Source organism: Fukomys damarensis, unplaced genomic scaffold (genome assembly GCF_012274545.1).
Source record: "Fukomys damarensis isolate Sample0158 unplaced genomic scaffold, DMR_v1.0_HiC HiC_scaffold_6, whole genome shotgun sequence".
NCBI classification, from domain to species: Eukaryota; Metazoa; Chordata; class Mammalia; order Rodentia; family Bathyergidae; genus Fukomys; species Fukomys damarensis.
Window position 1 is genome coordinate 40,298,710 of NW_022900918.1, and position 14,695 is coordinate 40,313,404.

Here is a 14,695-nt window from a genome sequence, read left to right on the forward strand (position 1 = left end):
TATGTCTGAGTAACCAACATGCCAATTAAAATAATTAAGTTTCTATCACTTCAGAAAGTTTTCCTCGTTCTTTTCAGTTAATCTTCCTCCCCAGAGATGTCTGCTGTGGTTTATATCACCATAGATTGGTTTTCTCTGTTTCTGAACATACAAAAGAATCATAATATCTCATTTCATTGGTTTCTGGCTTGCACAATTCCAGTGGAACTCCATAAATATAATTGCATCCATCGATTATTGTTTATTGTTATTGAGAAGAATTTTATTGCATGAACATACCATAATTTATCCATTCTCCTGTTGTTTGATAGACAAGTAAGTTTGTGACTTGGGGCTTGCAGCTGTCTATCCCAGTGAGGAACTTCATTAGATTAAAGAACACCTAGCAGATTATAGTAGTACAGCGTACTGCAGGGCATGTTTATGTGGGTCCTAGAGGTATGGCCTTGGTCCTACCTATGGACCCTCTCTCATCCCTCTCTGGCACTGTTCCTCGTCTGCTTCCAAGCCTCCAAGAACTAAGCAGCTTTGGTCCACTATTCCCTCCCACCAGGAGGTTTCTCACTTGGAGGCTGCTGATCATCTGCCAAATCTCTTGAAATCATGAGCTAAGTCAAACCATTCCTCTTTTAAATTGTCTTGTATGGTACTGTGTCTCAGGGACAGGAAAGCTGACTAACCCAAAACACTGCTACCAGATAAGTGGGGCTGTGGCTGTTGCTGCACTTGACCATGTGTTTTAGAAGCCTTTGGATCTGGTTTACAGGAATTTGGAACATTTTGGAGAAGAGGTCTAGAGAAGCCCTAGACTTCTATAAACACACTTGATGGTTGATTCAGATGACAGTGCTGTTACAAATATGGATAGTAAAAGCCCAGCTCAGGAATTTTCAGTGGGGAACCCGATTTGGTTTGGCATTTGGAACAGAGGCCACGTGTGTTACACTTTGGCGGAAAATCTGTCTACGTGCTACCCCTGTCCAGAGTCACTGCAGGAGACTGAGGTCAAAGATGGTTGACTAAATCTGATGGGAGAAATTCCAGGATAGCCCAACACCAGGCCATAGTTGGGTTCTGCTGACTGTTTTAAGCCATATTTATAATGAGAATCAGGAGTGAAAGGCAGAGCCAAAAAATTGAAAACACTAAATTTTTCCCAGAAGGAACCGTGTGTAAATTTGGGGCAGAAGGAGATATGGCAGCTAGAGATTAGCACCATTATAAATGAAACCAACTACTTTGTATCGGGGTAATAAGAAAGGTGTCCTGAGGAAACCTCAGGAATTTGGCAAGCTCGAGGGTACCAAAGTCTCACCCTCTTACTTGAGAAGAGAGTTCCTGGGACCCCTGCTCTAGAAGGGCCTCCTAGGAAGTTGTTTCCAGAATTCATTTTATCATGCACAGCCATCTGGGCCCTGAGGGGCCACTGCAACCATGGTCCAAGGGAGCCTGGCTCCTACTTTTACTCACCGCAAACCAAGGCATTGTCCATGCGACACTGGATTTATTGGCACACAAAATGCAAGTCTTGGGGTCAGGGAAGCTTCGACCCAGACACCAGGAGGAGGTCTGAACAGCCAGGCAAGGAGCCTGCAAGAGTGCAGTCTATGACGCTGTGGGAATGAAGCCAAACATTTAGGGGTGACTCCCAGAAAACAAACATGTTAGGAACATCAACAAAAGAAATCTGCAGGCCATAGGTGGAGCCAGCCTAAGATAACAGCCTTTTGGGCTCCAACTGACAAAGCCATAATTGTGGGGGCCACCCATGCCCTTCGGAACTCATATTTTTCATGTGTCCCAGATGCTAGGCTTGGAGATACAGAGTTTAATGCTCTTCCTGTTCATTTTTAGTCTTGCTTGCTTGTCCAGTTCTTTCCTAGCTCCTTATTGCTCCCTTTCCAAATGGGAATGCTTAAACTGTGCCATTATGTACCTTGCTTTTGATTTTTTAAAGTAGAGATTATAGCTAAGAGTTTGCTTTGAGTCTCAGAAGACACTTGATATTTGGAAAATGCTGAAACTACTGAGACTTTGGGAAAGGGATTGTTGCATTTTCAGTTTTATGCAAGATAGTTGTACTATGTTAGCAGAATCATGAACTTGCTATTGTTGCTCTCTGGAGATTTAGGTTTACGATGTGTTTGGGTACAAAACCCCTTTGACAAGAGGTGAATTGCAATGATTAATCGTAACACATCAACTTCAGTGGATTAAAGAACACCTAGCAAATTAGTAGAGGCTGCTCTTGAGTGTGTCTCAGTGTCTCACAAAGGTGTGTCTTTGGGCACTGCTTACTCTCTGGCACTGTTCCCTTGAAATGCTTCCTGGATGCCATTGACAGTTTTACTCTGCCACACCTGAACACCACGAGGTTTCTACCTTGGAGCCTGCTGAGCACATGCTGAATCTCCGACACTACGAGGTACACTATAACTTTATTTGTTCAGTTGTGGGTTTGGGATAGTGTATCTCAGTAACAGGGAATCTAACTAATAATATCAGGGCTCCTATGAACAAAGTTTTTATGAACATTCTTGTATAAATTATTTTATAACAGGTTTTTCTCACCCTTATGGGGCAACAGATTTGAGGAGCTGAGAAATAGGTCTGTAACTTTAAAGATTACCAGTTTTCCAAAGCATCACTTACTATTTTTACATTCCCTGTAGCAAGGTATGGAGGTTCTGGCTGCTCCAAATCTTGAAACACTTTTGTGAAGTGGCAGTGTCAAGATTATAAGACTCAGAAGTGATTTGAGAAGACTTCCGTGTTCTTTCTATACATGAAAAATGTTTCAGATGTCAAACAAATTACCTGTTCCTTCAAAGGCAATCTCCACGTGATATGTATCATTCAGAAACCACTAGGATTTACTTGGCTGATCTAGTTTACTAGGTGAGTGGGTTCCCTTTTGCCTTCAGTATTCCAAGTACATCTCTTCAGAATGATTATAGTTTCTTCTGGGTGATAGCAATGTAAAGGTTTATGCTCTCTCAATAATCTCCAGAGTTCTTGGCATTTATGGAATGTAGCAATAGAGTCCAGATTTCATTAAAAATTATATGTGGAATTTTAACAGTAAGTTTGAACCATTTTTTAAAAGTGCTTGTATATGGAAAGAAAATCAGCAAGAAAGTATAGAGTTGTTGAAATGTCAAGTTAAATGGCCATGAAGGAGGTGAGAACCAAGAATCAAGAGAGAAGAAATACTTGATTATTCTCCCTCCCCTTTAACTAACTAAAGTGTAAACTGAACCAAGGCAGGGATTTCACCCATTTTGATTGACACAGTCACACCAGAAGCTAGGACAGAGCCTGCAGCTTAGGAGGTGCTCAGATCAGTGAAGACCTACAAAGCACGGCAAGGGAAGTCTATCAATCACCAATAGGGCAGAAGGTAAATTTGGAAAGTGACAAATAAGTGTGTGGTCTTGACTGTGATGCTGATCTTACAGTCTCTCACCTCCAATCTCATCAACTTGTATATATTAAATATGTGTGGCATTTTATATGTCACTTATACGTCAATAAACTGGTCCAAGAAAAGAACTACAAAATTGAAATAAAAAACCCATACACGTGAAGCTGTTATCTTGCTCAGAGTTCTGCAGTGCAGTTATGTTGAGCACCAGATCCTATCCATGTGCTGTAGAGGGACACTTAAAGTCTTTCAAGACTTACCCTAACCTATATACATACACTTCTCACTCACACGTAATTATGAGTATTGTACAAATAACCCTGCATGTTTTTGTAACCCTACAGGCTTGACTTATAATCTTCTATGTTCTCTTTCCTAGGAAAATCCTTCCAACCTACTGTGACTGTTGAAGTTCTATGGATCTTTCCAAATCTAAACCACCATTAACAACTCGGGGGAGGCCTAAGAATAGAAGATAGAAAGCAGTGAGGGACCTTGGCAAATAATGGGTGCTAAAATTCTGTCCTCAAACGTGGTGGTGGGATGGGTGCCATTTAAATTTTAAAATTAAGAAAGTAGGTTCAGAGTGAGAGTCATTGATCAAAATTACACATCATTGTTGAAAGAACTGGAATTGAGCCTGGGATGTCTCAATTATACAACTTGTATTCTTTTTCCTACACCACATAGCTTTCTAGGGCAGCCCTTTCCTTCCTTAACCAGGAAAATACTAATTCTTTGTATTACAATTATCTTTATCATCAGTACTCAAGGAGTTCCTTGACCAGGGAGTGCCTTGTTCATCTTTTCACCCAAGTGATTATCAAAGACAGAACTTACTATACTGGTTGAAAATGAGTAATTCTAGTGCTGATATTTTAAATTTAACTCTTCCCAAAGGTGAGGAGGACCAAAGACTGAAAGCAGCCTTATTCCCTCAGATCCCAAGGAAAGCACACGTGTGAAGCAGCTGCTCCAGCCAACCCGGATTTCCTTACAAAGACAGTGCCCTCAGCCCAAAGAAGGGAGCTATTGCTATCAGTCCTAAGTCGTTCAAGCACCACATGAGAGTGTGTGTGTGTGTGTGTGTGTGTGTGTGTGCATGCGTGCGCGTGCACAGGGGGCATTCATGGTAAATAGCTTTGGATAACATGAGCAAAGCATGTTTTTCAGCAGGCTTCAGAATAGTGAAAGGCTAACAATGAACCAAACTGTGTTTACATGAAGTTTCTGTACTGATGGTAGGAAATACAATGCCTTGGAAAAATAAAGCATGCTGAAAGGTCAGTAAGTACTGGGGATGTAGGTGAGGTAAACATTAAGGGAGAACTAAATGGGGTGCAAAGGGAAAGCAAAAGCAGGCCAATGGGGCTGAAGTGTGATAAGCAAGTGGGAGGGGACCAGGTAGGTAAAGAAATCAGAGCACCAAAGAGGTATTTTTTTTTCAGCAGACCTTGTTAGAGACCTTGTTAGAGACCTTGAATGTTGTGATGACAAGCCTGTGGTTCTCTGGCTAGTAGAGTAACACAATCTGTCTCCCACCTCTAAAAGTAAAAACTACTCCAGAGAACAGAACTTCATGGACAAAGGCCAGCTAAGGAGGCTCCTGAAACAGCCCAGGAAGAATGGCATAGGTGACGGTGACTGGCACAGTGGGAAGAGGTCCCATCTGAAACATAGAAGCCCATTTGCTACGGCTCAAGAAGTATGACACAGATCTTCAAGGGCAACACCACTATTTCCAGCTCAGCAGAAGGAATGTACAGTTTAGTGAGCACAGGAAATGCTGGAAGACAGTGTAAGTCTGAGATGTCAAGGGTTCCATCGTGAAGTATGCACAGATGAAATTATGTCATCTAAAATTAATCTAGAAACATGTGACTAGGAAAGATTGATCGCTGACAGTTGTGGAAAGCGGGTGATGTGTACAGGCAGGCTCATTATATTATTGTCTTATGCATGTTTTAATTGTCCTTTCATAAAACTTTTTAAAAGAGCAGTTAGAGACATACTAAATTTGAGAGTCCTGTTAGATTTTTCACATGGAGACATTAGTTAAGATATATGAACTTTGTAGCTCAGAGAAACTGGGGGTACAAAAATGTGGAGGCTGTCAATAGATTAAAAGCCATAAGACAGGAAAACATAGACTAAATGAATAAAAAGAGAGAGCAGGTCTAGCAGTGGGCAGCTAAACTGTCCAACACTTACAGATGAGGAAGATGAGAAGACTCAATAACATATTTTGGCCAGGATTTTTCAATGCCTCTCAAGTCACTGAAAAATACAAAACATCAAGTGAGCATTTCCACTTCTAGGAATGTATCCTGAGAAACTAATAGGGTTCATACACAAGATTTATCACTTTGCTTGACAGGAAAAAAAAAGGTGAAGGTTGCATGATAATGCCACCCAAGATTTGAATATTAGCAAAATACATTACAGTACATTCAATGGAGTACACAATGGCAATGTATTCTAGTGACCTACAAAAATTCTCATCACTAAGTGACAAGAGCTTATTAAAGCACTATACTTAGCTTTCTGATTCTTACTTTAAGTAGTTGTTTTGTACTTTCCTTACCCCTGATTACCTAAAATTTTAAAATTGTATCATCTTTGGTGGTAAAATGTTGGAATTTTCCCCTTAGTATATGTAATTATCTGTGTTTTAAATTTTTCTCCATAGAGAAAATGTCCCAGTAGCTCAGGTTGGTCATGAACCCACAATCCTCCTACCTTAATCTCCTAAGTACTGAGTTATAGGCATGTGCCAGTATGCCTGGTTCCAGTTTAAGTTTTTAATAAAGCTCATTCAGTAATGTGAAATACAAGGGACTTCTAAGAGGAACTTGATTAGAAACAGTTAAAAGTGTATTGACACAATAAAAAACTTACTGAAATAATTATAGATTATTTTAAAATAAAATATAAACAGAACATAAATTATTTTAACACTATATTAAATATTTTATTTAAATTAAGTATAATATAATCATACTTCCAAATAATTTACACACAGTAGTTTGGGTTTCAAATTCCATTAATTCAAGTGTTATGAACATGTATTTTTGAATAGAGTATATTAAAAATTGTTATATAAATTCAGACATAATATACACTATACACGTTGACTTTAAATAATGCCTTAAAAATGAATTTATTTACATTCCTCTTTTAAGTGCAGCATTTTAGACTTTAAGTAAAATGATGTGCTTACACAGGGTAAGCTTAACAAATCCTTGAAATATCTTTATTAGCTAAAAACTATTAAAAATTGTACTTGAAGGGCTGGGTCTTTAGCTCAGTGTTTCCACTACCTGCCTCGAAAGCTCAAGGTCCAGAATTTGATCCCCAGTCCAAAAAAAGAAAAAGAAAAAAATTGTCCTCAATTTCAAAAAATACTATTTAAAAGATCAATATTCTAAAGGGTCCCTAAGTTTTTTTTTATTAATATCTGAGTCAAAATTTGAAATTTCCATATGTATAGAAACTTATCTTCACTTCTGTCATCTTTATTATAAAAAGTCATAACGTATACCCTAGTGAGAGAATTTCTTTCCTGGTTTGGGCCTCTCCATTCCTTTTCTACGTTAAAAAAAAAAAAAAGTTTTGTTTTCCTATATCTAATAGCACTTAAGAATAGCATTTAAAAATAAAATAAATAAAACAAAAATAAAATAGTTTATCATTATCATCCATTGCAATTAGCCTGCAGGTTCTAAGGCTTGAAGAAAGCTAGCTTTAAATCAAATACTGACTTTCCTCCTCTAACTCACACTTGTTTAGTGAGTCAGTTACCCAACATTCTTGTAGGATTTTAAACTTTTTCTTAAGAGTTCTTCGAAAAGCTTTAAAATCTGCAACTCGACTCTGATCCTCCCCAATGATCACGTGAGACACACCTTCAGCTAAGTAAGAAACTACCTTTGCTCCATGAAATCGAAGTTCCAAAGCCACAATAGCTAATCTTGCTCCCTCAATTTTGGTACTTAAGTCATTAATAACAGTATACAAGTCCAAATAAACAGTATGGTGTCGAAACATACTAAGAGGAGAGCAGTCCCAGGAATAACGATATTCTAAATCTGTGATCACAGAGACTATTTCTTCAGGAGTCTGCTCATTAGAATTTTTAATACCCGAGAACACTTCTTTCAGTTGGTTCAAATCTGTGTCAACAAAATAACTGTCACCATAGCGATCATATTCACGGGAGAAATGTTGCTTTGTTGATGGACACATGTGAATCATAAAGCGAGGGTGCCATGGCAAGCAGGTCTTGGTCTTAAAACACTCCAGAAGCCACGCGGGCCGGACCACATCATGTTTATCTGAAGAGATAATGTTTTTCACTCTGATGTTCTCTGAGCCCGCAATTACACAGTACGTGTCAGGACCTGGGTTTTGTACTATATAACCACCCAACTCTGCAATTCTGTTCTCCAGGTCAAGTTTTGAAAGACTGGCTGTTCCACTCATGACACAGAATTCTACATCCTCAAATATATTTGAAACTTTGCTTATGTTAGAAAGGTTAGGTGCTTTTAGGTTTTCAAGAATTCCAATGACTTTCTTCATCTTTGGGGCAGCTTTCCGCTTTTTTTCTTTGGGTTCATCATCACTGCCCACATAAAGGTGTTTCGATGCAAGTTTCCCAGACGCCTTCCCCCTCAGCTGTTCTAACTCATCCAGAGTCATGCACTCATGCCACTCTTTGTCATCTCTTATTTTCTCGATTCTTGGAAAACGCAATGTGCAGCTAGTTTTATACATTTCACTGGGGACAATCTCTGCTGCCTTAATCTGGACAATGACAGAATTACGAGGTTCAATGTACACTTCTGGCTTCTCCGTTCCACACAAAATGCTACTTGGTGGAGCTTTTTTATGAAAAGGTTTCCAATGCTTGGCTAGTTTCAACCCTAGATCATACAGTTCTTTCATGGTGTATCCTGAGCCAACACGACAGAGGGTATGAAACACAGTTGGTTTCTCACCAGGAGGGGGCTTCTCTGCTACAGCACACAAAAAATGAGACATCATCCCACCCCGTGAACCTTTACCCCAATATCCTCCCACAATTAAGATGTCTAGTTCATCCATTAGTCCATTGACATACTCTGGTTTAATTTTTAGCCACCCCTCACCTCTTTTGTCTGGCTTATAAATGGACAGAGGATGTTTTATCATGATTCCCTCTTCTCTTTTATCAATTGCTTCATTCAATGCATCAATGACTTCTTTCTTGGTATGAGCTTGTGTTTTCTGTATTATTTCCATTCTACCTGATACTGGTGTAAAAATACTATTAAGAATCTCATACCTCTTTCTCAGGGTCTCACGTCCTAGCTTTTTATTATTAACCATTAATACATCAAAAACACAATAACAAGTCTGCAGGTCAGAATCTTCTACCATTCTTTTAATATCAAACTTATTCCCCTTTTGCATAAAAGTTTGCGTATTGGGGTTATAAGCCATCATCTCACCATCCAGGATACAGATCTGCACATCCGTTTTGAATGCATTATGAATGAAAGGGGTAAGAGAACCTTCACTGGGAGAAGCACCAAACTGTTCAGTGTAGTCATATCCATTTCGAGAAAAGTACTGATACACTTCTCCATGTTTGTGCATCTGCATGCGTTCACCATCAAGCTTGGTCTCAATGTAGAAACTCTGTTGTTTCATATCCTTCTCAATGTGCTCAATATCTGCAATGGCAGCAAGCATTGGTTTAAAGGCAGAAAACAACGTGATAGAAATATCACTGAGTCCCACACAGGGGTCATGGAGTTGCCTACAGACTTTTTCCAGGTCCGTGGTAACATTATGCAACTCAGAAGCATCGCTGTGGAAAACAGAAAATATAGTTTTCTCACTGAAACCAAGCTTTAAGTCCTTTACAATCATCCGTATAAGCCACTTCTGTTCAAGTGCTGAACTCTGAGTTATAAGTTGAAGAAGACTCTTTTTCACTAGGTCTTTTTTTCTGGCAGAATTATTGCTGGCAATTGAGTCCAGGAGTTCATTGACTTGCTGTATGTTTAAACTTCCTTTCTGTAAACATCTTGGCTTCAACACAAAGTATGCAATCATTGCAAAGTCCCCAGCATCTCCACGAGTTCCAGTAGGTGTTCTGTAATTGAGGAGTTTAAGAGCATCTTTTCCTTCTCTCGGTAAATTAAGCAATTCAATATAAAGCTTGGCAAGCATAGTTTCTTTGATTCCATAAGCCATTCTCTCTCTTTCTAGCTGAGGAAGAATAAGTCTCATTGCTGGATAAAAAGAGTCTGTAACATCTTTTTGGTTCTTATGAAGAGCACCATGAAATTTTCTCCAAGAATCTAAAAAGTCCTTGAAGTGTCTGATTTTTTCCTCACGTCCTTTACTTTTCTGTACTCGTTCTAAAGTTGAACATAAATCTGCAAAGGGAACATGAGATGCAACAGTTTGTGAAGTTTGTGAGGCAGCCATAGAAGCAACAGTGAATCCTCTGGTTTACCTAATAACGCAAAAAGAATAATTTTTAAGTCAAAGATAAAGTTCAACTAAATAACATTAATGACCTTGCAGAATTCACCTGGATCATAATAAATGTCTATAAATGTCTACTCAATGAAAACAGATCAATGTTATGAATGACATCTTTTCAACTTCAGCTAATAATTAGCATTAATTAGAATTAGTATTCATCAGAAATATGACCATGCCTGTGTCCTGTAATATTAAAAAGTAATTTTATTTTTCCCTAAATGCCAAGATACACTGAATTCATTATTCCATCATTTAATTACTTAGCATACAATGAAAAAGAACATTGTTAATAATAATGAAGTCCTAAAAATTCAAGCACAATACACTTTATTTACAGGCTTCTGAAGTAAGGTAAGGTCCTCCTTTAATGTTTCCTTTCTCTCTCAGACTACTACATGACACCAGAAGCAAACTGCTTAAAATACATGTTTTTTAACAAATCACCCAATTATGGAGTTGAAATTTGACTTTCTAGGAATTCTGAAATCCTAACTACAGATTTTATTTCACAGAAAACAAACAATAGGTAACCTCGCTGTCCAGCCAAACAAAGCTTATACCTCTATTTATGTTCATCTCTGCAAAGCTTCGTAGCATTTAAAATCCAACTCAAAATACCCTCCCCATAAAATATCCACTTTACTTCCCTCTCTAATTTATTCTAGGTTTGCACAGCTTCATAAATATAAATTAATTAGTACACTTTTTTATTTATACTCTCACATCAGGAATTCTCCAATATTTAGTGATTACACATAAGCCAGGCACTTGTATTATAGAAAATACAGCATGTTTTTGTTTTAAAAGATCATATATTCTATAACAAAAAGGGACATGATAAGAACTAATTATAATAAAACACTAAGTGTGTTAAATAACTAAAATGTCTTGCAGCAGAGCCTTTTTACTGAAGTCTGAAGTCAGAAATGGGGGTGGCATACAGTTCTTCTCTGACTGCCTTGGTAATGGTTTAATGCAGTCACTTAGTCACCTACAGAGAAAAAAACAAAACAACAATACTGCTCTCCTCAATCTAATTTCCGACAAAGGAAACCCAGCTTCTACTGAGCAGGTTAGATCAAGAGACAAACCCACCAGAGACCACTTTCCTGAGACTTTCATCACAGTAACTGCTTCCCCTGGCTGAATCTGGTTTGCATAACTGACTCTGCCACCTGGTTCCTGCAAGTGGGTACATTACAGTATAAAATGCTATATTTGCAACAAATGTACAATGGTATGTATAATGTATGCAAAATGAAGAAATATATGCATTAAGAAATATATGCTAAATGCTCAAGTATTAGTATATAGTTTCTATAGATCTATCCATAGATTCTGTATGTCTCAGTTTCCCTCAAAACAATCCCAGGCGAACTATGAATTATTTTACAATGACAATGTTTAGGTAATCACTGGATAAACCTGTATCCTAAAATGACTATATGTATAGATGCCAAAACTTCCAAAGAGCATAAAATGAATAGATAAAAGTTTTTTGCTCATTATAATTCCATAAAAAAGCCAACAATTTCCATTCCTTTTTACATGATTTAAAATTTTACTTTTTGGATTCTGAGGTTTTTAGCTGATGCTTTCCATTTGCAATCAGACAAAAGAGGTTTGTTGTTAGAGTTCAGACTCTGGAATATAATAAATTTTAATCCAAATGTGGACTCTTAATATTTACTAGCTGTGGAATGTGGAGAAATTAATTTATCTAAGTCAAGTGTAAAATAGGGTAAACAATATCAAAATTAGGATGACAATAAAAGTAGATATTCTGTGTTAGTTGCTTAAAAGAGCGTCTGGCATTAGTAAATCCTTGATATTTCAATACTTAAGTGTTTGCCATTCCAAGCAACGTTTAAAATCCTACACTGCAAAATACTAAGTAGATCAGAATTGGAGAAGGACGTTTCACTTTTTAACGGAGGTGAAGCAAATCTTTCAGGAGCACGAATGCAAGTAATACTGGAAAATAATGATTCATCCATTCTGCTGCTGCAAGTGCAACCAAAAAAAAAAAAAAGCAGCGGGTTTCATTTAGTGACTACGGAAGATGATTCAGTGATATTTCACTGGAGAAAAGGAAAATGCACAACTGAAGTTCCCTCCACGCCACCCTTGACAAGTTGTGTTTCCCTAGGGGGACAGTTGGGTTACACTCGCCTAACTTCCGCAGCAGACACTGACATTCTGGGAGAAACGCGGGGGACAGGAATTAGTGGTATGAGAACAACAAAAGGCTCTGGGACCCGTACAGTTAGTGGAAGATATAGCAGGAGAAGGATAAAGCAACCGCCCACCTCCAAAACAACAGTTTGCCCCACTCCACTTCCACCTGTATCTTCTTAAAAAACCCAAAGAAGTCTACATCACCTTGTAATAAACGTCTGTATTCCCCCAAATCTTCCAGGATCCCGGGTGGATACCCTCTGTGAGCTCGAGCCCCATCGGTGACGGGGGATCCCGGACGGTCAGGATCAGAAGCCAGGCAAGCCAAGCAAGCACCACAGCTCCTGAGCGTCACAGTCAGCGACTGTGGCCTCCCTGTCCAGGTGTGGCCGGGACCAGGAGCCCGCGGACGTGCACTTCCAGGCAGCGTCCACGCAGACCCTCCCCATGCAGATCCCCACCCGCCGCCCCACACAGACCTGTCACCAGCCGCCTCACACACTTCCACCGAGCAGCACAGCCACTAAACCGGAAGCTGCGTCCAAATGATACAGGTTCCGCCAGCTGCTCGCCGCGCAGACGCAATGGCAATCTGAGGGCAGCCCTAGATGGGCGGGACGTCACTGGATGGTGTGCGCAGGCGAAGCGGTCTGGAAGGGAAGGGGCGTGGCGAATTTCTTTACAAGGGTAGCACCTGAGCGGGTTTAGTTTGAAGCCACACGCAGCCTGGCTTCGCTTCTGGAGCAGGTGCTCTTTGCCGTCGGTCGACCCACGCATGAATGGATTTCTTCGTTGAGCAAAGCATTATGCGTTGATTTGTTACCAGAACCCTGACCTGAGCTCTTCCTAGCAAGTGTCAACCTTAGTTCTTGTTCTGTGTATGTGAAACTGTGGGCGCTGCACTTCTGCTTAGCAGCCTGGCTGTGAAAGCATCAAGGAGAGAAGAGGATCTCTTCCCTCCCAAAAGACTGCTGTTTTGTTTTGGTAGAAAGATGGACTTTTGCAAAATTATTTCAGGCTACTTGTTTTTTCTGATGTGTACAAGTGTGATCGACGATCTTGTTCCTTAGTACAGAAGTGACTCACTACATACATCATTTATCATATAGATAATAAACAGGTGCATGGGCTCTGGGCTCTTCTGCCCTGCGCTCAATGGTTCAACACCAAGTTGACAAAGCTTTACTGACTGACTGATCGCCCGTGAAACAGTAATTGTGCTAGATACTCAGGATTGACAGAGTCAAACAAATTCAGCCCTTTTGTTAAGGAGACATTGCTTCCCACTGAATTCTTGCAGTAATCTGTCCTTTACCACAGAGACTTGAGAAATTATTGATAATGGGTGGAAAGAACTCTTGTAATCATTTCCTTGTAATATAAAAGTTTTAACACGAAAGTCAAATTTTGCTGCCGTGGGCTGTGATAAAACATTTCAGAACTGTCAAGTGCCTTAGGGGCTATCTGCTGTGCAGAACTGAGATTTAGTTCACAGTGCTAATCGACATGGAACTCAATCCCAGGCTTGTCTAGCACAACTAATACCTCCCAATATTTGTCTGAAATTATCTTTGATGTTGTAAGGCCACAGGGTTCTGTTTAGTAAATAATAATTTCTCTAGCCTACTATTCAATTTATTTATCACTTTACTTTTGAGCAACGCTAGACGCTTCAGGACGTGTATTTGTGTACATTCGTGTCTTGTTTAACACCTACTAAGCTCCTGCATTGTGAGAAATTGGGCCTTCCATTACTGGTAGGAGAATCGTGAGTTAGACAAACTCCTTATTATTCAAAGCCCGATCGCTATCATGTTGTTTTAAATAAGAGAGAACCAAAGTTTCCTCAGCGTCTTCTAGAGTTGCTGTGATGATTACGTATATAAATGCAGTGTTTTAGTGACTATTTGTTAGGTAGTAACAACTGGAAGCTATGAGCGCTCTATCCGGCAGCAAGATATATGTGCTTAATGACAATATAAACTTATGAAATTACCTCTGTATATAAAATAGGGAACGGCCAAGGAGGGAAGGGGACCCACATCTGTAAACTGTGAAATTTGGTGCGAAAGTAGTGGAGAGTGAAACTAATGAAATGCTAGGTTCCAAGGTCTCAGGAGAGATTTTGATGCGTTCCTATGATCTTGTGCTTTTGCTAAATTTGAAAAAAAAAAAGAAAAAAAAACTTTCGCCTTCTTTTCCTTTAAAGAATCCTCAAATTGTACCTGATTCAGGCTTGCAAGTGCCCTTGACGGTCCACTCTGATACACGTGAAAAAGAAAAAGAGGGGAGCGCTTTAAATTCTGGAATTCACCTCACACCCTATCAGGGAGACACCATTTCTTCGGTAAAAAGTGCGTCCCAAAGGACAACCAAGGGGTCTCCCTGCTCACCCGCGGGGTCAGCGCTGATCCTCCGGCCCCGGAAGTCTAGGGTTTAATTGGCAGGTTAAGCCGGCTCCCGGAAGAGCTTGCGAAGCCCTGAGTCTTCAGCCTCCGGGTAGCGCCGGGCCCGCGGCTCTGAGGTCTCTTTTCCGTCGCGGCCACCGTCGCG

The 14,695-nt window shown here is 39.7% G+C and overlaps 1 protein-coding gene across 5 annotated transcripts in view; it reads right to left on the reverse strand.

The window, feature by feature from the left end:
- Nucleotides 1-12,681, reverse strand: part of Lig4 (DNA ligase 4) — a 15,528-nt gene extending 2,847 nt beyond the window's left edge. Inside the window, exons 1-2 of one of the 5 annotated variants that reach the window (XM_019206888.2) lie at nt 12,622-12,681; nt 6,777-9,852 (exon numbers count right to left, since the gene is read on the reverse strand). In XM_019206888.2, coding sequence (XP_019062433.1) covers nt 7,169-9,703 — 2,535 coding nt within the window. In that variant the 5' untranslated portion in view covers nt 9,704-9,852; nt 12,622-12,681 and the 3' untranslated portion in view covers nt 6,777-7,168. The other 4 variants (XM_010619982.2, XM_033760969.1, XM_010619981.3 and 1 more) reach the window with 4 other exon arrangements.
- Nucleotides 12,682-14,695: the final 2,014 nt, after the last annotated feature.